Source organism: Hyla sarda, chromosome 5 (genome assembly GCF_029499605.1).
Source record: "Hyla sarda isolate aHylSar1 chromosome 5, aHylSar1.hap1, whole genome shotgun sequence".
NCBI lineage: Eukaryota > Metazoa > Chordata > Amphibia > Anura > Hylidae > Hyla > Hyla sarda.
Genome location: NC_079193.1, coordinates 278,160,547 through 278,185,654, shown reverse-complemented (window position 1 = coordinate 278,185,654; position 25,108 = coordinate 278,160,547). Strand labels below are relative to the sequence as shown.

Here is a 25,108-nt window from a genome sequence, read left to right as displayed (position 1 = left end):
GTGTTATTACCCAATAAATGAGGGGTTATATTATGTTACAGAATTCAGAGATTGAAATATAGTTAAAGCATTTCTGTAGTTTGTAAAAACTTTTGACATGTGTAAAGTTTAGATGGGTCTCGTGAAATGCATGAAGGTGCTTCACTGCATGGCCCGGCCTCCTTATCCCACTCAATCATTAGGTTATAGTCTGGAGAATCGGCTTTGGGTGAAGTGCACTGCCTTGCACTTTAATGGCCGCGCAATCACAGCGGGTCTTAGGACAAGTCTGACATTTCCAATGTTTTTACAAATGACTTTAACGCATTAAGAATTCAGCTGTTTTACAGCTTTTCCTATAAACTGTGGTTGTAACGCCTTTAAAGGGGTACTCCACCTCTAGACATCTTATCCCCTATCCAAAGGATAGGGGGTAAGATGTCTGATCGCGGGAGTCCTGCCGCTGGGAACCCCCGCAATTTCTCCTGCAGCATCCCCTGTCATCTAGTGAATGGAGCGAGCTTTGCTCTGTACCTGATGACTGGCGATGCAGGTGTCGGAGGATCGTGAAGTCACACCCCACCCACTTAATGCAAGTCTATGGGAGGGGGCGTGGCGGCCGTCTTCATTGGGAGACCCAGCGCCATAGATTGGCATTGTGGTGGGTCCCGCACTGTAGATGACTGCTATGGGGATGGAGCGGGAATAATGAATGGGCATATTTGGCGGGGAGGAGGGTGACTCCTTCCGGTTCATGGTGCAGAATTTGAAGTACATATCAATTTGAAAAATGCATGATAGTCATCTATCAAATTCTCATTATGGGTACCCTTTAGAGGTAAATACTCATTGTACAAATGGGTACCACATTTATGGTATGATCCGTAGGGGTCCAACCTATTTGACACAGATTATTAATAAGAAAGATGGAGCCACAGTGCTGATTCTTGACATTTTAATCTTTGCAGGGAGCTAGGGACTCCCACGATCAGGCATCTTATCCCCTATGCTTTGGATAGGGGATGAGATGTCTAGGGAAGCTTTCCCTTACATTAGCGCCAAATCAGCTCTGCAGCCCAGTGATTCTCGGGATCAGTGTGGTCCCAGAGGTCAGGCCTCCGCTGATCATAAAGTGATGGCATATCCCAGCAATTACACCGTCCTTTTCTTTGATTTGCTGTGACTTTCTTCATTTGTTGATGTTTTAAGCTACAGAAATTTAATGCAACAACCAGGGATAGTTTATAATCATTTTGCTACAATGCGAGTAGGAAGACAAACATCTATTGCTAAAAAAGATTTAGATAAATTATAAATCCATTCAAATCTGGTTTTATAAAAAGTGTTGACTGAACTTTTAAGTTTTATCTCTTTTCAACATGGTTCTGTGCATGAAAGATGCCGCAAGCATTACTGTAGCTGGTGTCAGAGCTGTTTGTAACACACTCTATATTAAGTGTGGACAGGAGGTAGTAGGCCTTGGCTTTATCGTAGAACTTTGTCCTTGCATATATACCATACAGTTGGACCACTGACATTCATGGCTATTATCTCTAACCCATACTAAGATGGAGATTTCTAGAAAGTTTTTGGTGGTTTTCAGCTTAAGATAAAGATTCTTAAAGGGGTTCTCATTAGAAGTAGAGCAGGAAAAAACCCTCAGGGATGGCGCTGCAGACTCTTGTAGACAGATGAGGCGGACGCCAAAGGTAATAGGAAAGTCCTCAGCAGGACATTTTATTAAAAAAACAATAAAATGGACAAGATTACGCCTTTCGGGAGGATCCATCCCTTCCTCAGATCAGATCCTGATCTGAGGAAGGGAGGGATCCTCCCGAAAGGCGTAATCTTGTCCATTTTATTGTTTTTTTAATAAAATGTCCTGCTGAGGACTTTCCTATTACCTTTGGCGTCCGCCTCATCTGTCTACAAGAGTCTGCAGCGCCATCCCTGAGGGTTTTTTCCTGCTCTACTTCTAATATTGACTCCCAGGACGACTTGTTTCCTCCTGCAACCCATCGGCATAGCAGCGACTCGCACTACAGTTCCCAGATTATATCGTGGGTGATATGCTTTTTTGCATAGATCTCAAGGTGAGCGGCCATCTATAAGCCCCGTGGGGTTGCCCCCCCCACCCACCACCCGATCTATTGAGGGTAAATACACGAGGCGCCGTCCGTCGGTCCTTTCTTTTCTTTTCTCTACAGATTAAAGGGGTTCTCCACTGCCACAGCGTTTGGAAAATTTTGTTCCGACTGCTTGGAGCGGGGGTCGTGACATCACAGCCACACCCATTGAGGCCTGACGTCACGCCCCCTCAATGCAAGTCTATGGGAGTGGGCGTAGCTGTCGCCAAGCCCCCTCCCATAGACTTGCATTAAGGGGGGCGTGTTGTATATAAGTATTGAGTGATGTAACAGCTTGGATGTTATGCATATTCATTAGGTTCACAGTCGACTGTAACCTCTAACTTCAGCTATGCAGACAGTGGAAGATTTTTTTTTTCATTGTTGGTCACAATAATTTGATAATTTCGGGCCTTAATTTTAATCAGTCTTTTTCCTTGCAGATTATCCAGATGGTACAAACTCTACGGATTTCACTGCACAGTCAACCATGTATCTTCCGGAAAACTTTACAATCTCTCCACACCTTCCGTGCCCAGAGAAGCTGCCTTTTATGCGTATGTATTATGATACCGTAGACAACAAACTTAAAAAAAAAATAAAATTAAATTGTGCTTTACTTTTATGGCTTGTAGTCTATTAATGTTTCTTAAAGTTCTTATTGCTGGCCATAAACAAAAAGTCAAAGTTAAAGCTTATGGAATTTAGTCTAATCTAATCTTGGGTAAAATTACCTTTTGAAACAGTCTGCCAGCTCCTAGAGTTTACTTTGTGTATCCTGGATTTAGTGTTATTTAGACTACTCCCGACTTAAATCTTTCTCTTCTTAAAGAAGCATTATGCCTTAAATACCTATTATTGGTAAGGAAAAGCCTCTTAAAGGAACCTGTTATGTTGAAAATGCTATCCAGACCACAGGTTCCACGTTTTAGAGTAAAAACAAAGTGATCAGATATATAGATGGGTGAAGATAACTTGAATTTTATTTCTTAGGAGTCCAGTGGGAGGTCTTAATCAGACTGAGTCCTCAAACAGGGAAGGCTGACAATTACTGAGTGAGTCATCCCACTGTTCTCCAGAAGAAGCAGAGGTTTAAAGGGGTACTGCAGCCAAAACTAACTTATCCCCTATGCACAGGATAGGGGATAAGTAGCTGATCGCTGCGGGTCCGACCGCTGGGACCCCCTACAATCTCCAGCACGGGACCCGGCTCTGAGTGGAAGCTCCAAAGAGACCAGAGTGCAGCACTAAGGCATTGTCTGCTTTCCCATAGAAATTTATGTAGCGCGTTCTGTCTAGCGGTAGACGACACATGCTCCTCACTGAATGAGACTGGGTCTTGTTCCAGAGATTGCAGGGGGTCCCAGTGGTCGGAATCACCGCGATCAGCTACTTATGCCCTTCCTGTGGATAGGGGATAAGTTTATTTTAGCTGCAGGACCCCTTTAAATAAATAAATTATCCCGACCCCGCAGGGAGCCGCGGCAGACACCCTCCTTCCATGTATCTCTATGGAATGTGGCGTGTCGGCCTGCGCTCCGTGCGGGGGGCGGCCCGCCCACTTCCAGCAGACTGCCGAAGCCCGTTCAGGAGATCGCGGGGGGGGGGGGGGACCTCAGTACTCGGACCCCCCATGATCTATAACTTATCCCCCTATCCTTTTCTATCCTTTTGGATAGGGCATAAGTTATTTTTCACTACAGAACTCCTTTAATACTGGTAACAAGTTTACCAGCATTTATTGATGACTTACAGTATCTTTATAATTTACAATAGGATATGGGTGTCATAGAATGGGAGATATATGACATTGTAGGGATGCAATTCTGGAATAAGGCCTCATTTACAAAATATTTTTATTGTATCTTTATGGCATAACTGATGCATCCTATGTATTATGCGTAAGCTGGAGAGGATACTGTTATAAAAGTCTAAGGAGCTTTTCTCATTTGTATCTATCAGCTTTTGAGGTTAAATTATATACAACAGCGCAACATATATTTAGTGTCCTTTTTAATTTCTGGCTTCATATAAGTAGAAAGAATATGACTGTTTTCTTTAATCTTACAGAGACCATTCTAGATATTAAAAGACGGGTTTCCCAGGACCCAATACCAGTACCAGCAGTCAGCATAAAGATGGAGCTACAGGACTAGCACAATGCTGCAGCCTCACACTTCAATACCCTACATAGCACTGAGGCTGCATACTACAGTACCCTACATAGCACTGAGGCTGCATACTACAGTACCCTACATAGCACTGAGGTTGCATTCTACAGTACCCTACATAGCACTGAGGCTGCATACTACAGTACCCTACATAGCACTGAGGTTGCATTCTACAGTACCCTACATAGCACTGAGGCTGCATACTACAGTACCCTACATAGCACTGAGGCTGCATACTACAGTACCCTACATAGCACTGAGGTTGCATTCTACAGTACCCTACATAGCACTGAGGCTGCATACTACAGTACCCTACATAGCACTGAGGCTGCATACTACAGTACCCTACATAGCACTGAGGCTGCATACTACAGTACCCTACATAGCACTGAGGCTGCATACTACAGTACCCTACATAGCACTGAGGCTGCATACTACAGTACCCTACATAGCACTGAGGCTGCATACTACAGTACCCTACATAGCACTGAGGCTGCATACTACAGTACCCTACATAGCACTGAGGCTGCATACTACAGTACCCTACATAGCACTGGGGCTGCATACTACAGTACCCTACATAGCACTGAGGCTGCATACTACAGTACCCTACATAGCACTGGGGCTGCATACTACAGTACCCTACATAGCACTGAGGCTGCATACTACAGTACCCTACATAGCACTGAGGCTGCATACTACAGTACCCTACATAGCACTGAGGCTGCATACTACAGTACCCTACATAGCACTGAGGCTGCATACTACAGTACCCTACATAGCACTGAGGCTGCATACTACAGTAGCCTACATAGCACTGAGGCTGCATACTACAGTACCCTACATAGCACTGTGGCTGCATACTACAGTACCCTACATAGCACTGTGGCTGCTTTCTACAGTACCCACCATAGCACTGTGGCTGCTTTCTACAGTACCCACCATAGCACTGTGGCTGCTTTCTACAGTACCCACCATAGCACTGTGGCTGCTTTCTACAGTACCCACCATAGCACTGTGGCTGCTTTCTACAGTACCCACCATAGCACTGTGGCTGCTTTCTACAGTACCCACCATAGCACTGTGGCTGCTTTCTACAGTACCCACCATAGCACTGGGGCTGCTTTCTACAGTACCCACCATAGCACTGGGGCTGCTTTCTACAGTACCCACCATAGCACTGGGGCTGCTTTCTACAGTACCCACCATAGCACTGGGGCTGCTTTCTACAGTACCCACCATAGCACTGGGGCTGCTTTCTACAGTACCCAACATAGCACTGGGGCTGCTTTCTACAGTACCCAACATACATACTACAGTACCCAACATTGAACTGCGACCCTATATTGCAGTACCCAACAGAGTGCTGTGGCTGCATACTACAGTACCCAACATAGTGCGGCACCAGCATACTACAGTACCCAACATAGTGCGGCACCAGCATGCTACAGTACCCAACATTGTCCTGCGGCCGCATACTACAGTACCCAACATTGTGCTGCGGCCGCATACTACAGTACCCAACAGAGAGCTGTGGCCGCATACTACAGTACCCAACAGAGAGCTGTGGCCACACATTACAGTACCCAAGATAGAGCTGTTGCTGTATACTACAATATACAGCATAGCACATACTACAGTACACAACAAAGCGCTGTGGCCGCACACTACAGTACTCAACATAGAAATGCAGGCTGCTCACTACAAGACTAACTTAAATCTGCCCTTTCCTATACAGTGGTATATATAAACTGTGTGTGTGTGTGTGTGTGTGTGTGTGTATATATATATATATATATATATAGATAGATAGATAGATAGATATAGATTATTATTATTATTATAATACTTAAAATGTGTTTTTATTGTTTTATAAATAAACAAATATTCCTTCTGCCTCTACAGTTTTAAGAGTGCACAACCTGCAATATTTTTAGTTATAGTGCCATCATAAACTGTTCTTCTATAGTAGTGTTTTTTTAATTTCCTCATAATTCCATACTGGCCTGACTCTTTCAGGTTCAATGACCTGATCAGGAAAACCTATATTTGGTTTTGCTTTAAAATAAAAAGCAGTTTTTTCCTTTTGTGGTTTATCACATTTTTTTTTTTTTTGCTCCAAATTTTTCCTACTTCCTGATGCCAGCGAATGTGTCTGGTTAGAGGGATTTTCCCATTGATTGTATAGATCATAAAAAATGAAATAAAAAATTAAAAGGTTTGCAATTTCCTTGCTATAAGAAAATGCTGTAGTGAGCACGTAGTATGGTGCTAACTGTGTATATGGTGCTAAAGTGTATAGCAAAGTGCACATCCTCGTAGAGCATTTCCCTAATATATAGATGAATAGGAGAACTGAGTACTCGCCAACCAGGATTTGCTAGCAGTCACTTTATTTCATATCACACGAAACATCAAGGGGCAGTACGGGCAGAGCCCGTACTGCTCCTTGATGTTTCATGTGATATGAAATAAAGTGACTACTAGCAAATCCTGGATGGTGAGTGCTCCGTTCTTCTATTAATCTACGGTATATTTGCCTGGACTGTATCCTTTTGCGTGCAGCACCACTAGAGGATCTAAGTATAGCGGCCAGTTGTATTTTGGAACTCTAAGTGATCACACACACACACATATATATATATATATATATATATATATATATATATTATATAATATATATGCATATGTATTTGTGTGAACAGTGGCCAGGTGTTTTGTCTCTTCTTTAATGGTTTCATGCATTTCCCCATTTCCCTAATATGTTTGTCATTTTACATGCTTAGTTAGATGTCCTGACTGAGCAAGGCAAGCAGTGGAGAGGGGAGGAACGACAGAGTGTCATTTTCTTTTATTTATTTTTTGTTTACTGTTCATACAGGCTTGTAGTCAGACTATTCTGATATAACCTGTCTCTTCCATTCAGTATCATAATAGCCACAGGGAGTTTTTCTTGCACCTTCCCGTCTTTATTGTCAGCTCACTCACGCTAATAAAAGTATAGATGACTTCTTTACAAGCTTTAAAAGTATCTGTCACCAAATAAACTTTTCTAAACTAACTCAGGCTATGTTCCCTAACTACTCGTAACACCCCTCCCACCCTTTAAAAAAATGTCGGAGCTTTAAAAAGCTCTGTATCATACCTGTATTCTTGCTCACTTAGTGCAATCTCTGAGCAGGAGAAAGCAGGAGAAACTGAAGCCTGCTGGGGAGCACTTCCGCCCACACATGGTTGCAGTGCTGTGAAGAATAAAAGACCTCAGGCTCTGTGCATCTTTCAGTGAGGCTATGTGCAGCTGTCATTCAAGCTCAGTGCAGAGAAGCACTTCCTGATTTTGATCTCCTGCCAGGCCGGGAGGAGACCAAACTCACTGTATTAACCAAACTCACTGTTTAACCACTTAGTGGCCGTTTTTTATATTAGATTTTAAACATATTTATGTTGATAATTTTAAAAGCAAGTGAGTTAGAAAGTGTCGGCTAATTACTCAAGGAACACTATATTAAAAGTTTTATTTGGTGACCGGAACTCTTTAAAGTTACACTTGGCTCGGCAAAGATGAGCACATACCAGTACTATAAAAGTGATACTAGTTAAAATGGGGGGAAATAGTACCTGTTAACTGGAATTCTTTCTTTACCGCAGGTGGACCTACCGATATCAATATGAGTGAGATCACATTAGAAGAAATTCACCAGCAATTTTCTGACTTAAATATTGGCCCAGGAGGGCACTGGAAACCTACGGACTGCACTCCTCACTGGAAGGTGAGATTGTCTTTGAAGGGGAATGACTGTATGACTGCTTGTCATCCGCTAACGTGAGGTTTACTGTCACAAAGAGTCTTTTTTCAGATGGCAACTACGCAGATAAGCAAATTACAATGCAACGGGAAAGAATAAGTATACGTTGTTACACTGCCCACCAACACATGGTTTATACATAAAAAGTATCTTTATTTTGTGACTACAAGTGTCATAAAAGGGAAAAATGGTTCATGGGGAGCATTGCACAGATTGCATGCAGCATGCTTCTCATTTTCAGGGTAATTTGTTCAACATGTGCCGAATTTTGATACATGTAGTGGAAGTGGCAAAGTAAGTTATGATCAAGGGCGGAGTACAGGCCATTTATTACTGCATGCAAAGAGGAAGGTGTCACATACAGTAACCTACCAGGCTGGTTACTTTCCTTGTTATAGTTTATCATCTGGATACTTCTGCATTAGTTTCCATAAATTCCTTCTTTTTTGGCAAGATGCTTAATGAAAGCTTATTTTGTAAACGAAAAGAAATCACTTCGTTGGGCTGTGTATGTATGTATATATGACAGTGTGTGTGAGCTCCTCAGGAGAAAGAACAATGGAGAGTTTATATTGTGTCTAGATGTTTGTTCTTTACAGTAGGAAATTCAGAAAGCTCAGATTTTCATGGAGTAAAGGATCATTATGGTATTTACTTCTTCTCACAGTAATATACACACTATGTTAGAAATGCACTGGCTGTATTTACCATCAGTCATCTATGGGCCTGTGCCTAGGGCAGCAGTCTTGAGGGAGGCAGCACCTCAGTGAGTTATAGGGTTATTCTGGGCAAATACATCTTATCCCCTATGCAAAGGATAGGGGATGAGATGTCTGATCGCTGGGGGCCTGCCGCTGGGGGCCTGCCGCTGGGACCCTGCCGCTGGGACCGCCGCAATCTCTGTGCAGCACCCGTATTCTATGTAGGGCTGCATCTCCAGTCTTGGAAATCTCTTTGTTTCTGGGACTGGAGACGTTATGCCACGCCCCCTCCATTCATGTCTATGGGAGGGGCGTGGCTGCTGCCACGCCCCCTCCCATAGACATGAATGGAGGGGACATGGCGTGACGTCACAAGGGGACGTCACATCTCCAGTCCCGGAAACAAAGAGGTTTCCGAGACTGAAGATGCAGCCCCCCATAGAATACGTGCGCTGCACGGAGATCACGGGGGTCCCAGCGGCGGGATCCCTGGTGATCAGACATCTTATCCTCTGTCCTTTAGATAGGGGATAAGATGTATTTGCCTGGAATACCCCTTTAATAAAAAGAATACTTTTGGAAGCTGCTGCTGCCGCCATGCTGTGATCTGGGGGGAAAAATTTTTTTTTCCTCCTTTGGGTGAATCTACAGGATCAGAACGCCTGTGAATTTTACCTGCAGATTTGCAGTCGCTCATTATCTTGTGCATTTGTGACTGATTTTACCAATAACTGTATAGAGGTATAGCTGAGAATCTGCAACAAAATCTGCATCCCCACAGATTCACATTATCTGGTCCCCCACTCATCACCGCTACTTACTGCTTCTGAGAGGCAGGACCTGCATACTCAGCCAATCACTGCTTGCAGCGGTATAACTTTTTACTCAGTGACTGGCTGTATGAACAGGTCCTGCTAGGAAGACTTATCTCGAAAAAGGCAACAAGCGGTGGAGAGCAGGGGTTCGGAAGGAGATGGAACAGGAGCTTTTGGGGACCATTGTAGGAAAGTACTGACAAGAAGAACAGGTTTATTTTCAAATTTGGATATTGTAATACAGTATATTTTGTCAGTTAGGGTTTAAAGCTACTTTTTATAGTACTTTTTCTGCCCACTATAATACTAATGGCTCAATTCAGGACATATGTACATTAATGTATATAATGCAGTATGCATACCACTATGTTCTATCAAAGAGTGCTGATCAATCTCTTATCACTGACCGGGTGCAGTTATTTTAGTTTCACCCGCATGTTCAAGTTATGTGTTCAGCTTTTTTTTTTATTGTGCTGGGGCAACGTTTTTCTTGGTTTCGGTTTATATAGCAGTCCTGCAGAAGGTGCCTTTTTACATAGCTTTTTTGCATATGCTTGGTCTCATTTGTTACATACATAGCTGGCCACTAGATAACAATAGTATCTAGATCAGCAAATCATTGTGTGTGAAGTCGACCATTAAACCTACCTGTCGAGGCCCTATAACATGTGACTACAATAGGAATTTCATAGCAATGTTGCCACGTGTAAAAACCTCCAAAAGCCAATGCAGTTAGGAGACAAAAACACTAGTAACTGTTACCCTTTTAAATTATACTTAAAATTGACCTGTCCCCAAATAAACTGTTCTCAACTCCCTCAGGCTATGTTCCCTATCTACTCCTAACATCCCTCCTGCCCTTAAAAACAATTTCAGAGCTTTAAAAAAGCGGTGTATAATACATTTCTTTTTGCTCGCATAGTGCAATTTCCCAGCAGGAGAAAGTGGGCGTTTCCCAGCAGGCATGACATCACTGGAGCCTGCTGAGGGACAACTTCCGCCCTCACATTGTTGCAGCACTGTGATGAATAGAAGACCTCAAACTCTGCATGTTTCAGTCTGTGCAGATTTCAGTGAGGCTCTCCTTTAGCTGTCAGTCTGTGCAGCTTTCTGTGAGAATCTGTGGAGCTTTCACTTTCTGTGCAGCTGATAATCAAGCTCCTGAGTTTGGACTCCTGCCGGCTGTTTTTTTTTTCTATTACATTTTAAACATTTTTATGTTGATAATTTTAAAAGCACTATATTAAAAGTTTTATTTGGTGACAGGTACTTATTAAATGAGTAACCACATCATCTAACAGTATCACCTTTGGCTAGGTTCACACGATGGACTCTCCTGCCAGAAAAAAATCAGACCGGAGATTGAGTGCAGCCAGGGCTGCGCGTACTGTGCCATCACCGTAGACGGCAGTGTTTTCCAGGCGGATTCCGCCAAAGAAATGACCAACACCATTTTTTGGTGGTGGAAATTTCACAGTGTGGTGCACATTGGGATTCTACTGCACTGGAATTTCTCACTGTAATTTCTAAGCAGAATTCCGTAGAAATTGAAATTCCGTAGTGTAAACCCAGCCATGCCGTGACACTAAAACAACCAATTGTCCAGGCATGCTGGTAATTGTAGTTTTGCTTTATCTCGGGGGCCACAGTTTGGAAATCATGGATAGAACGCATCCCTTTAGTCTTCAGCATCAATACTGGTGCACATTAAACCAATATTGGTGGGAAATGAATGTGCTACTGGCAGATAAATCCTCTCCCCCTACTGCTCAGGTGGTAATAAGAGATCTGGTAGACTGAGATGCCCCCTGTATCTAAGCTTGCCCCCTTTTTATAACAGCCTTCACCTGATAAACGGAATGTCCGAAACATGGAAAATGCAATGCAAGGTGTTTTCTTAAATACAGTAGTTCTAGTAAAATCTAGTAATCATTTGAAACTGACGCATTTCAGGTTATAAATCGTTAGTCACTGTGCATGCCTGTTCTGGTCACATGTACATGCCTTATGACTAAGGATATATAACTCAAAACACATCTGTTGCTACTGATAGTATAACCCGAAACATGTCCAATTCTACTGATGGCTTTGTATTTTTACTGGAACCACTGGATTTATTAAAGGGGTACTCTGGTGGAAAACGGACAGAGGTGTCAGCAGAGAGCACTGTGGTCAGACAGAAAAGAAATTCAAAAAGAAATTCCTGTGGAGCATACAGCAGCTGATAAGTACTGGAAGGGGTACTGCGGTGGAAAACCTTCTTTTCAAGTCAACTGCTTCCAGAAAGTTAAACCGATTTGTAAATTACTTCCATTAAAACATCTTAATCATTCCTGTACTTATCAGCTGCTGTATACTACAGAGAAAGTTGTGTAGTTCTTTCCAGTCTGACAACAGTGCTCTCTGCTGACACCTCTGTCCGCGACAGGAACTGTCCAGAGTAGGAGCAAATCCCCATAGCAAACCTCTCCTGCTCTGGACAGTTCCTAACACGGACAAAGGTATCAGCAGAGAGCACTGTGGTCAGACAGAAAAGAACTACACAACTTCCTCTGTAGTATACAACAGCTGATAAGTACTGGAAGGATTAAGATTTTTTAATGGAAGTAATTTACAAAACTGTTTATCTTTCTGGAACCAGTTGACGTGAATTTTTCTTTTTTTTTTTTTTCCACCCGAGTACCCCTTTAATCTCTTGATCCCCATTGATCTCAATTTGTGAGTGCTTTCTGTTGCTTCCCGTTGACAAGTTTCAGATCCTTTATAAAAATGATATTGGTGTAAAAACAAGTGTATGTGGTGAATGCACTGCCTGCCATTCTGTATGTGCGGAGTCTTGAGCGGGGAGCCATTGTATGTCCACTAGCTGGATTTAGTGGTAATATTTATTCTTATGCTGTGCATTTTAGGAGAACAAATTGCCTTTATGCAATTTACCATTTATCTGTCATATTCCTCTCTAATAATCCTTGGGAGGGTTTAATATAAGCATTTGATCCGTCTATGCTTTTAATCTGATTTTTGATGTCACGGTCATAAAATGGATCTGTGTATGGAGGCTTTTACTGCTGGTATTTAATGAATATGGTCATTTTCTTTTTATCCTGCACAGTGTGAATGTTAATCTGGGTCATGTGAGACAATATTCCAAATTAATAATAATCCTCGAATAAGGTTTTTACTTGTTTAATAGGTTTTCCACCGATATGTTGTTTTTAATGACTAAGTTAAATGCACGTTCTATGTCCTGGAAACAAAACACTTTACCTATAATTTTCTCTGTTTTATGACCATTTTATCCTAAACTGAGCAAGTCTTGTTGCAATGGATGTGGTGCCTAACAATGCCATTGGAAAGTCAGTGGTTGTGTAGTATATTCATAGTAACAAGTTTGTCAGATATAAGAATCTACAGTGCTTGCAGTAGAAAATGGGCACTCGTGAGAGTCGTGATTTACTATCTCAAATCCAAAATAACCAGTTCAGTTGAAAATAACATTTGGTATTGAACCTTAATTATTTTTTTCTTATTTTATTTAAATGTGTGATCCTCCCCTAAACATCTTTCCCCTATCCCAAGGATAGGGAATAAGATGTCTGATTGTGGGGGTCCCGCCGCTTGGCCCCTCCGCGATCTCTGGTGAGCAAACTCCGCTCTGTGGCAGATGACGGGCAACCACAGCAGTCATGCCACCTCTATCCATGCCCCCTCCCATAGACATGAATGGAGTGGGCTCGGTGTTATGTCACAAACACGGAGAACCAAGCTTTTCTTTGGATAGGGGATAAGATGTCTAGGGGTGCATTACCCCTTTAACAATTCTCTTTTGTGACAAAAGGATCAAATATACAAGTGTTAGCAACAGCCAAAAATATAACAGTATATAAAGATGTCCATTGAAATTGAAGTAAACTGAATGCCAATCAAATGTGTACAAGGGCAGCCTGGCAGGGCCCCAACCTCTTTCGTCAAAGAAAAGAAGAATCTATTATGTTGGGATGTCAGATCCTTTATTCCCCTGGGAGTTTAAGAGGTTATCCAGGAATAGAATTTCACAGTTATTTCTTCAAAAAACAGTGTTACACCTGTGATAAGATTGTGTTTGGCATCACAACTTGTCTCCATTTACTTCTATGGAACTGTGCTGCAATACCACACATAACCTGTTGACTGTAGTGGTGCTGTTTTTTATCCGCTCTGTTTTTCTGTTCCTGAATAACCCTCTTTAATTTTGTGATCATATTTGCACTGTGGATTCCTTTTACACAACACTGCAGGGTCCGAGGACATATCTCAAGTGATTTTTGTGTATTCTTGAACTTAGCGTGTATAAAAAGCAAAACTGGGCAAGGCTAGGTTTTCACACAAGTTTTTTTGGTTTTCACACCAGTTTTTTTTTTTCTGGCGTTTTCTTTCTTTTCTTTTCTTTCTTTTTTTTTTAAACTGCCACTGCAGTGTTTGAGCCAGAAGTATATTCAAAAGGAATGAGAAATATAAAGAAACATGTGTACTTCTCCTTCCTACTGGGTCTACTTCTCACTTTGGCTTCTGACTTTACAAATAAAATGCCAGAAAAAACCTGTGCGGAAACCTAGCCTCATACTTTCTCATATTTTTCATACTTTCATCAAAAAACTGCTTTCCTTTTGTAAGCCTTTAGGTGACTGATGCTAAGTCTTTGTTCACATTTGCATTAAAGGAGAAATCCAGATAAAATAAACTTATCCCCTATTTTTGCTGGATTTCTCCAGCACTTGGGCATCATCGGCGTTCTCATAGAAATGAATGGTGGGCATGCCATCTCTCTACCAGTAGACGACACGCGCTTCTCACAGAGAGGGCAGGGGGTTCGAGCGCTGGGACACCCCAAAATCTCAAGGACGACACACCGGCTCTCACTGTGAGGAGCGCGTGTCCTCTCCGGTCGATAGGGGATAAGTATAGATTTGCCGGAGTTCTCCTTTAAAGGGGTACTCCGCTGGAGAACTTTTTTTAAATCAACTGATGCCAGAAAGTTGTTTTTGAATTTTTACCACAGTGCTCTCTGCTGCCACCTCTGTCCATGTCAGGAACTGTCCAGAGTGGGATAGCTTTGCTATGGGGATTTGCTCCTACTCTAGACAGTTCACAAAATGGACAGAGGTGTCAGCAGAGAGCACTGTGGTCAGACAGCAAGGAAATTCAAAAAGAAAATAACTTCCTGTGGAGCATAAAGCAGCTATGTACTGGAAGGATTAAGATTTTTAAATAGAAGTAATTTACAAATCTGTTTAACTTTCTGGCTTCAGTTGATTTAATTAAAAAAAAAAAGTTTTCCAGCGGAGTACCCCTTTAAAGCCTCCATAAGGCTGATGGATCCATTACGAATCCCATTAAAGAGGTAGTCCGCCGAAAAGCATCTTATCTCCTTCCCCAGTAACTGGACCCCCGCGATCTCCGACGCGGCACCCCAGTCATCAGTGCACAGAGAGAACTCTGCTCGTACCGGAAGACTGGTGACTACAGCCAACACGCCCCCTCCATTCATGTCTGTGGGAGGAGGTGTGATGGCTACGTACTAGCCGTCATGCTCCCTCCCATAGACACGAATGGAGGGGGCGTGACGTCACAGACGCGGAAGCTCCATGCTTCCGTGTTCCAGATGTCGCCGCTGCCGTCCCAGAGATGAGATGTTTTTCGGTGGAGTACCCCTTTAAAGTCAATGAAGTCGGTCTGGTGCTGTTAGTCCTTTTAGGTGATGGGATCAGGCTCTGTTCTGGTTTTTATTTTTGTGTTCCTGGGAGTGAACAGAAAACTTACACTGTCTTCAGCAGTCTTACGTTATTTGTTCCCTGCAGCCCTCCTCCTATTTCAGCATGTGCAGAGCAGGTGTCTACATAGAAGAGTGATGAGTCCTCATTCTTCTGAGGCACAGGCATGAAATACTTTGACATACACACGCTGAAGTCATCAGCTCTTATCCAAGTACTGGGCGTGTGGCTGTGTGCATACTGTTGCAACACAATTTAAGAGAACCTTTTGCAATTACCTGGATTTCTACAATGATTACTAACGAAATGCAGTGTGAGGGTGCTCCAACACAGTGCAGTTTGTACTGCAGTTTTGTACTTCATAAAAATAAAACACTGCACCAAAACGCATTTGGTTTTTATTTACACAGTACAGCTAACAGCTGATTCAATACATGCTTCGACTGACAAAACACAGGTCACCCGAACCTTTATAAAACTAAGTTAGAATCCACTCCTTGTGTGAAATAATAAAAAAATAAAATAAAAAGAGAGATATAATAAAGAACAGATGCTAAAAATATTCAAAATGAACACTGGCGCTATGGTATTTTATATATATATTATATATAAAAGCTTCCATGTTATATTAAGTGGGTCCCATCTGAACCACTAATAATGAATAAAGATAAATATATACAAAGGCGCTACAATGGTCTACGTTTAAACTCTGAATATCAGTAGAGAAAAAAAATGCTTCAGGAAGCACATAGCTTTGTTGATGGATAGTGAATTAACAATTCTGCAGTAGTGGCAACGCTAAGTTATTCTGCACATGTTATCACTATATAGTATAAATGAATATGGCTCCCTAGGTAAAACCTATTTCGCTGACTGTCCTTGTATGTCAGGATCCTCATTCACCTTCCGATTTTACAGGTCGTTCCATGGAGGGCAGGAGACTTCACCTGTGAGGAGAACAGCCTCGGCCGGCGGCGTCTCGGCTCACAGAAGTTCAGCGCGCTCAGTGAAAGCAAAACAGCCAGGACCAATGTCTGCGTGACGTCACAACAATAGCCTGTATGGACCAAAAAGCCTACACGTTACGGACCCTTTCTTCATTTGGATTATCGTTATATTTGGTCTTCGGGCAGCGCCGACCTTCTTGGGACTTTGGTTATATTTATACTACTAGCTGTCATTTGCCGATTTGGCTCAAAAATATTCCTCGGAGTCAATTTTTACGTCTTCGTAGAAACTGCACCCAGCTTGATGTCTTTAGAGAGGAGGCCTCCAAACTCCAGACTAAGTTTGTAGATAAAGGATATGAGGAAAGGCACCTACAGGAAATTATGAAGGAGGTGGAAAATCTGGATAGACACCTCCTGTTGGAAGATAAAAATACACCTGTCATGGCAACCAGGGGAGAAATACGGGAAGAAGGAAAAAATGAATGTTCTTACTGGAACGTATTGCCACCAAGTATTAGAACATTCTACAAGGTGACAAAATTGTGGTGGAAAGTTTACCAAATAACAGTCATTTATTTAAAAAAACCTCAAAATATAGGTAATATCATAGCTTTCACTGTAAAAAATCAAAAGACCTGTGCTATGCCGTTTTTTCAACAATCTGGTTTAGATCCATCTAAGTCATGTCCAGCCTGTTTAATTACAAAAGAAAGGAGCCCCAAATTAGAAATCAAAAGCCGTGATGGTACGTTCAAAAATAAAATAAAATAAAAGCCCACATTAATCGCAAGACCAGGGGCATAATATACGGCATTGATTGCCCCTGCGAAAAAACTTATGTTGGACGCACCAAACGCCTATTGGGCAAGCGTATTGGGAAACATTTATATAATATCAGAAGAAAATACGAGGGACATCAATTATCAAAACACAATATGGATAGACATAAGGCATCATTCAAAGGGTCCAAATTTTACGGCATAGAGAAAATTAACCCATCATGGAGAGGGGGAGATTTTATAGCCCAAATGTCGAGAGCGGAGGGGCGTTGGATCTTCAATCTCAACACTTTGATTCCTAATGGGTTAAATGTCAATTTTGAATGATTTGCTTTCATATGAAGAACATATATTTATATGCAAATAATGCCTCATAGGATTATTCACCTAGTGTGGTTCCTTAATGTGTTCAGTATACAAAAATATGTAGAACATCAGTCCCACAGTGCGGTTCTGATGCGTCTTTCGGCAGCGTTTTTGATCACGTTTCTCTAGGTGTTAATCAGCTGAAAAACTATAAATAAATCCTTGAGAAGAGACTATGGAATTAAGGACGAGTTTACTATTTACCTATACTACTAAGCCTTATGAAAGAATGAATAAAGTGGAACGTAACAGCAGTGAGAGAAAAACAGTATAAAATCACATGTCCTGTGGAGCCGCGTAGCCCTGTCGAAGGAAAAAGCTTTTTCCGTAACGTGTAGGCTTTTTGGTCCATACAGGCTATTGTTGTGACGTCACGCAGCCACTGGTCCTGCCGGTTTTGCTTTCACTGAGCGCGCTGAACTTCTGTGAGCCGAGACGCCGCCGGCCGAGGCTGTTCTCCTCACAGGTGAAGTCTCCTGCCCTCCATGGAACGACCTGTACAATCAGAAGGGGAATGAGGATCCTGACATACAAGGACAGTCAGCGAAATAGGTTTTACCTAGGGAGCCATATTCATTTATACTATATAGTGATAACATGTGCACTGTGTGTGTACAGAGCGGAATAACTTTTTTTTTCTCTATTGATATTCAGAGTTTAATCGTAAACCATTATAGCGCCTTTGTATATATTTATTTTTATAATGAACAGATGCTACTTCTACTAAGTCACTGGTTTCAAGCTGTAGCCCTCCAGATGTGGCCAATGGCTGTCCAGGCATGCTGGGAGTTGAAGTTTTGCAACATCTGGAGGGCTACAGTCCGAGTCCACCGTACTAAGGCATTATTATTGCCGCACCTGATTTTGGCTTCAATACTGTATCACAAGCCTAAACAAAACCTAGGGCCCATTCCTACTATGGTATTTCTGGCCCCATGGTTTTCTGCACACTGCAGAATTTCCGTGACTGAATTTCAGCACAGAAATTTTGGATATGGGGCTCCACCAAATAATATGAACATGTTCATCCTAAGGGTACGTTCACACGAGCGGACCCACAGTGTATTTTATGCTGCAGATCCGCAGCTTGAGGACTGCTGCATGGTGGCTTTACATGTGCCTGCTCGGAGTGGCAATACGCCGCTATGAGCAGACACACTGAAGCGATGTGTGAGTTGCGACGCATGCGCGGTGTACTCGCGCACACAGAGGCTGCTCCCCCTGCTCTATAAGCTAGGCAGAGAGCAGCTGCGCATGTGCGCTGCGACTCGCACATGGCAGTGTGTCTGCTCATAGCGGCGTATTGCCGCTCCGAGCAGGCACGTGTAAAGCCACCATGCAGGGGTCCTTCAGCGGCGGATCTGCAGTGTAAAATACGCTGTGGGTCTGCTCATGTGAACGTACCCTTACAATGGAAATCACTGTGGTCTGCATTGCCATCAAATCATATGGCACATGTCCACGTGGTGATAGTGCTTATTTATTTCGGCAGCACCCACTGCACACATAATTTCGTAGTGTAAATGGGCACTTGGGGGGAGATTTATCAAAACCTGTATAGAGAGAGAGTGTGATGCAGTTGCCCATAGCAACCAATCAGATTGCTTCTTTCATTTTTCAGAGGCCTTTTTTTGTATTTTTTTTTATAAATTGAAAGAAACTCTGATTATAATTTTTTTTTTTTGTAGGCAACTGCACAACTCTTAAAGGGGTACTCCACTGGCCAGCAGTTGGAACATTTAGTTCCGAATGGTGTGTGCGCACTGCGGCACCCATAGACTTGCAATGAGGGGGCGTGGCCGAACACAGTGCATACACAGCGTTCTGAGCTAAATGTTCCAAACGCTGGCCAGTGGAGTTTACCTTTTAGGGTGCGTTCACACGCTAGTAACTAGCAGCGGGTTTCCCGCAGTGGGAAACCCGCTGTGAGTTAAGCTACCATTAATTTGAATGGGTCTGCGGACAGTCCACAAATCTGACACTATTGCGGACTGTCTGTGGACCCGTTTAAATCAATGGTAGCGTAACTCATTTCTTCAGTGGGAAACACGCTGCTAGTAATAGCGTTTGAACGCACCCTTAAGCTACTATACATTCATCACACTACTGTTGTGCTCCATCAAGAACGACCGTCAAACTCTCTCTTTTTCTCCTTTTTTTTTTTTTTTAATTTTGAGGGCAAACAGCGGGTGTCAATGTGGGTCTATCGGATCTGCTGTGGGTCTGCTTTTTTTCAGCAAGAATAGCGGGAGAAAAAGCGCAAGCAGTATTTTTTCTCCTGCTATTCTCCCTGGTGGTCCCGACAGCCGTCACACTACCGTGTCCTAACGGTAGTGTTTAAAGGGCCTAAGGTTATGTTCACACTTCGGAATTTCTGTGCAGAGTTCCACTTGGAATTTTGCACGGAGATCCCGCTGCAGTAGAGTCGTGTTGATTTCAACGGAATTCTGCTGCGCTGTGCACACAACAGAATTTCCATTATATTTTGGCACTGAAATTCCAATTTTCGCATCAGCAAGAAGAATGAACACGTTCATTCCTTCTGCGGACTCCACATGGAATGCATGGTCGTATTCCCATGCGGACCCGCAGTCTCTGGAATGTCGGAAGAAAGATTTTCCGTGTGGACATTTCGAGGTCTGAACATAGCCTTACTCTACACAGATTTAAAAAAAATGCCCCCTTAAGGTGCTCTTAAAAGGGTACTCCAAAGGATAGGGGATAAGATGTCTGATCACGGGATCCCCGCGATCCCCCCTGCAGCAGCCCGGTACCTCAGCAGCCTGGAGCTAAGTTTTTTTTTTTTTTTCTCTGAGGCTGCTGACAGAGCAGTGCAGAAAACGGGGGAATCGTGATGTCACGGCCCCGCCCCCTCAATGCAAGTCTATGGAAGGGGCAGCCGACCCCTGCACCGCCAGTCATCAGCCTCAGAGAAAAGTTAGATCTGGGCTGCTGAGGTACCGGGCTGCTGCAGGGGGGAACGGGGGGGTCCCCAGCGGCAGGCCCCCCATGATCAGACATCGAACAGCGGAGTACCCCTTTAAACTTTGCAGTTTTGCTGCAGTTTTAAAGCCAAAACCAGGTGTTGATACTAACAAACTTGTGGTGGGATTTTCAGGGGCCATTTTCTTAATTAAATATTCAAACCTTTTTAAAACAACCATATTACAAGAGGCCTTTAACCCCTTAAGGATGCGGGTTTTTTTTTTTTCGTTTTTGCATTTTCATTTTTTCCTCATCACCTTCTAAAAATTATAACGCTTTCAATTTTGCACCTAAAATTCCTTATTATGGCTTATTTTTTGCGCCAGCAATTCTGCTTTGCAGTGACATTAGTAATTTTACAAAAAAAAAAATCCATGGCGAAACGGGAAAAAAATTCAATGTGCGATAAAATTGAAGAAATAATGCCATTTTGTAATTTTGGGTGCTTACGTTTCTACCCAGTGCATTTTTTCGGCAAAAATTACACCTTATCTTTATTCTGTAGGTCCGTACAGTTAAACCTTATGTAGGTTTGATTTTTGTCATACTTCTGAAAAAAATCTTCTACTACTAACTACATGCAGGAAAATGTATACGTTTAAAATTGTCTTATTCTGATCCCTATAACTTTTTTAATATTCCGCATATGGGCCGGTATGTGGGCTCATTTTTTGCATCGTGATCTGAAGTTTTTATCGGTACCAATTTTTGTATTGATTGGACTTTTTGATCGCTTTTTATTCATTTTTTCATGATATAAAAAGTGACCAAAAATATATTTTTGGACTTTGGAATTTCTTTGCGCGTACGCTATTGACCGTGCCGTTTAATTATATATTTTTATAGTTCGGACATTTCCGATACCACATTATGTTTGTTTTTATTTTTATTTACAGTTTTTTGTTTTATTTTTTAAATGGGAAAGGGGGGGGGGGTGATTCTTAATTTAACCCCTTCCCTAATAAAAGTATCTTTTTTAACTTCTTTTTTTTTTTTCTTTTTTTTTTATACACTTTTTCTTTTGCAGTGTTATAGACCCCCCCCTAGTGGCTATTACACTGCACATACCGATCTTATACACAGATCATTGCCGTGCATTAGCATGGCAAAGATCAGGGTGATCAGCGGATGATTGCTCAAGCCTGGATTTCAGGCCTGGAGCAATCAATCGCCGATCGGACATGACAGAGGCAGGTATAAGACCCTCCTGCTGCGTCCTAGCTGATGGGCGCATTGCGATTCCACAGCGATGGTCCCGATCAGCCCAACTGAGCTGCCGGGAACCTTTCACTCTCATTTTAGACATGGTGATCAACTTTGAACGCCGCATCTAAAGGGTTTATAGCGTGCGGCACAGTGATCGGTGCCGCACTCTGTTAGCCTGTGACCGACCTAGTATGGCACGGGGTCACGCCGTGACCCCGCTTTATATACTGGAACTGGGCGCAGGGAGTACAGATACGCCCTGCATTTTTAGGAGGTTAATTGTTATCTGTAACAACATATAAAAGTTTTTAGATCTGACAGGTTTTCGCCCTCGCTATAAATGTAGACCCCCCGCTGCTTTTGGTTTGCACAGAACCTACTGCCTGGTAACATTGCAAGCACAGTACTAGAAACTATGCAGTAGGTAGTAGTAGTCCCGGCACACACAAGTTGTATGCAACAATCACCTAAAGTGTTTATTCATGTGTATAGCAATACAGTGGCTCACAGGACGCGTTTAGGCCACCTGTGAGCCGCTGTATTGCTATACACATGAATAAACTCTTCTGTGTGTGCCGGGACTACTACTGCCTACTGCATATATCTTCTGGTCCACGTGCACCACACTACAGATGAGTGCCAACTCCTTCTACATCTATCTCTCGGTACTAGAAACTGACCCTTACATATGTGCCAACCTAACAGGGAAATCAAGGCTTAAAGGCAAAGTTCTCTGAGACACATCAGCTGATGTCAGGAGTAGGGTCAGTGCCTTGTGATACCCAATGATTGCTAGAACAAAGAGGCCGTTATCTTGTTCCACCGCTTCACTGTCTGACTACATATGTCTGTAGAGATATAAATGTCTGTTACAGTACCAGGAAGAAAAAAAATTTAACAAGTGTACAGATAAACATTTTGCAATATTTTCTCCTTTGTGTATGTAGTATACTTGATGATTTTTTTTTTTTATTATTTACACTTGTACCTTTCTTGATGTTACAGGTGGCAATCCTTATTCCATTCCGCAATCGCCATGAACACCTGCCCATCTTCTTCAGGCATCTAATCCCTATGTTACAGAGGCAGCGCTTAGAGTTCTCCTTCTACGTCATTGAGCAGGTATGATCCATGAGCAGGGTCACTTTCCCTCTTTGCTTTTCTAGTAAAGACTTTTACATTTTAGGACTTCTGGCTTTTCTGTTGACCTATACGTAAGCATTCAGTAAAAACTAACCCCAAGGGAGGAGACTTATTTTTCTGGCAATGTTCCATGGGGAAAAAACATGAGAGTTGGCATAGTGAAATATAAACAAATGTTTTTTATCAACTTGTATGTGCCTGCGTGTATGTATTTCGCGCATTGACTTGTGCTGCAGTTATCTAACTTTCCGCTATTTTCATGTCTGCGTTGGCTTCATCATTTTTCTTGCTGTGCGCATTGAACAAAAATCTGCATTCATGATAAATCCCATGGAAAGTATTTCAGGGATGTGCCGAAAAATGGCCTTTTCAGCTAATGTAATTTCCCGTCGATAATTTCGGTGGGCGTGGCTTAAAGCAGGGGCATGGCTTGGAACTTAGGCTCCTTTCACACTATATGTTGCTCCGTTTTAAAGACCCGTTATAATGTCCCGTTAAGAAAATCCTTTAAAACGGCCGTTAAACGTTAGAAAATCCTATTGAAGTCTGTGATTATCTGATATCCCCCATTATAGCCCGTTATGAATAACAGACGTTGTTTGTGAAGGGAGAAAAATTAGTGCATGTAATGTTTTTTTCCTCCTGCCACAAATAATGTCCGTTATTAACAGGTGATAACAGATAATCAAAATATCCCATAGACTTAAATGGGATTTTGTAACGGCCGTTTAACGGCCGTTTTTAAGGGTTTTCTTAACGGGACATTATAACTGGTCTTTAAAACGGAGCAACATGTAGTGTGAAAGGAGCCTTACAAGTTCGGCAGAAGAAGCGCAGTTGGCGCCAAGTACCAGCAGGATTACTGCATCTCCCCAGGATTGGCACATCTAAAGCAGTGCCCAGTACGTAATCCTTGCTGCATTTTTCCCAAATGGGGAAATGGGGCTTTGGCTATCCCCACTGAGCACTCCAGCCCCCACCTTCCGAATCAGTCATGTCTCTGTATTGACTGCCCGCTCAGCCGGTCATCGGATGCAGGTGATTGGTCAAGCGAGCCGTCGCTGTCTAGACAAGTGTGCCTTGAAAGGTGGGGGCTGAAGCATTCAGCTGGAACAGCCAGGCCCCATTGAGGAAATCTCAAGGGGGGCGGTCCCAGAGGTCAGATCCCATGATCAGACACTTACCCCCTTTAATTTGCATCAGTATTTTTTATTTATTTAATTAATTTTATTAGTATTATGGACAATTTTGGACAAAATGGTGGTTAATTTTTGTCTTATTTACCGTAATAATAAAACTGTTCATTTTGTTATTCGCATAGAATTTTTAATTTTAGATTGCTTAAATTCCCAAATTTATTTAACTAAAAAATTCTGATAATGCAATTTTACAAAAACGATATTGGTTTTGGTTTCCGGCCTAGCGCAACCTAAATTTTCTGTTTCGGCACAAAATTTCCATTTCGTTGCATCCCTAAGATATATATCTATAATGTGAAGAGGACACTGCTAAGTCAGTCACTGGGCTTGGAAATTGCATCAGAGTTAAAGCTGAAAAACAGATCCCCCTCTTAGAGCGCTGTCCCTTTTGAATGTGTGGGACCCAGGAAGTGTACAGAATGTTGGTTATTGTTAAGAAATGTGCGGGTCTCGATAGGTGTAGATAAGAAAAATATTTTACAGAACTGCTGCAAGGCCGTGAAATCCCCAGTAATTGTTCTATGAAAGTTTTAAATATATGGCGAAGAAAGACAAGTGATAAAAATAACGCTAAGTATTGTACTTCCTTGTATTCGCTAGCAGTATGGAACTCTGGTTCTAGCCCTCAGAGGTGGATGTGACATTATAGTGTCTGCGGAAGAGGAAGTAACACAGAGAAAATACTGGAAATGCTGCATTTGTCATCACATTCTTTATAAGGGTCTTTGTGATCGTGCATTCCCCTGATAGAACCAATGGGCTGGGATGGATATGTATGTATGTATAAAAGCTTTTTTTAAAGGGATACTCTGCCCCTGGCATCTTATCCACTATCCAAAGGATAGAAGATAAGATGTCAGATCGCCGCGATCCCGCTGCTGGGGACCCCTGGGATCGCCGCTGCGGCACCACGCCATCATTACTGCACAGAGCGAGTTCGCTCTGTGCGTAATGACGGGCGATACAGGGGACGGAGCAGCGTGACGTCATGGCTCCACCCCTCGTGACATCACGGCCCGACCCCTTAATGCAAGTCTATGGCAGGGGGCGTGACGACCGCCATGCCCCCTCCCATAGACTTGTATTGACGGGGGTGGGCCGTGACATCACGAGGGGCAGAGCCGTGACGTAA

General features: G+C 42.6%; 1 protein-coding gene across 2 annotated transcripts in view; it reads left to right on the top strand.

Moving 5' to 3' along the window:
• Positions 1 to 25,108, top strand: part of B4GALT6 (beta-1,4-galactosyltransferase 6) — a 147,205-nt gene that overhangs the window by 94,237 nt on the left and 27,860 nt on the right. For both annotated transcript variants that reach the window (XM_056521778.1, XM_056521776.1), the window contains exons 3-5: positions 2,549 to 2,662; positions 7,925 to 8,046; positions 22,640 to 22,756. In XM_056521778.1, the coding sequence (XP_056377753.1) occupies positions 2,549 to 2,662; positions 7,925 to 8,046; positions 22,640 to 22,756 (353 nt within the window). The remainder of the gene's footprint in view (positions 1 to 2,548; positions 2,663 to 7,924; positions 8,047 to 22,639; positions 22,757 to 25,108) is intronic.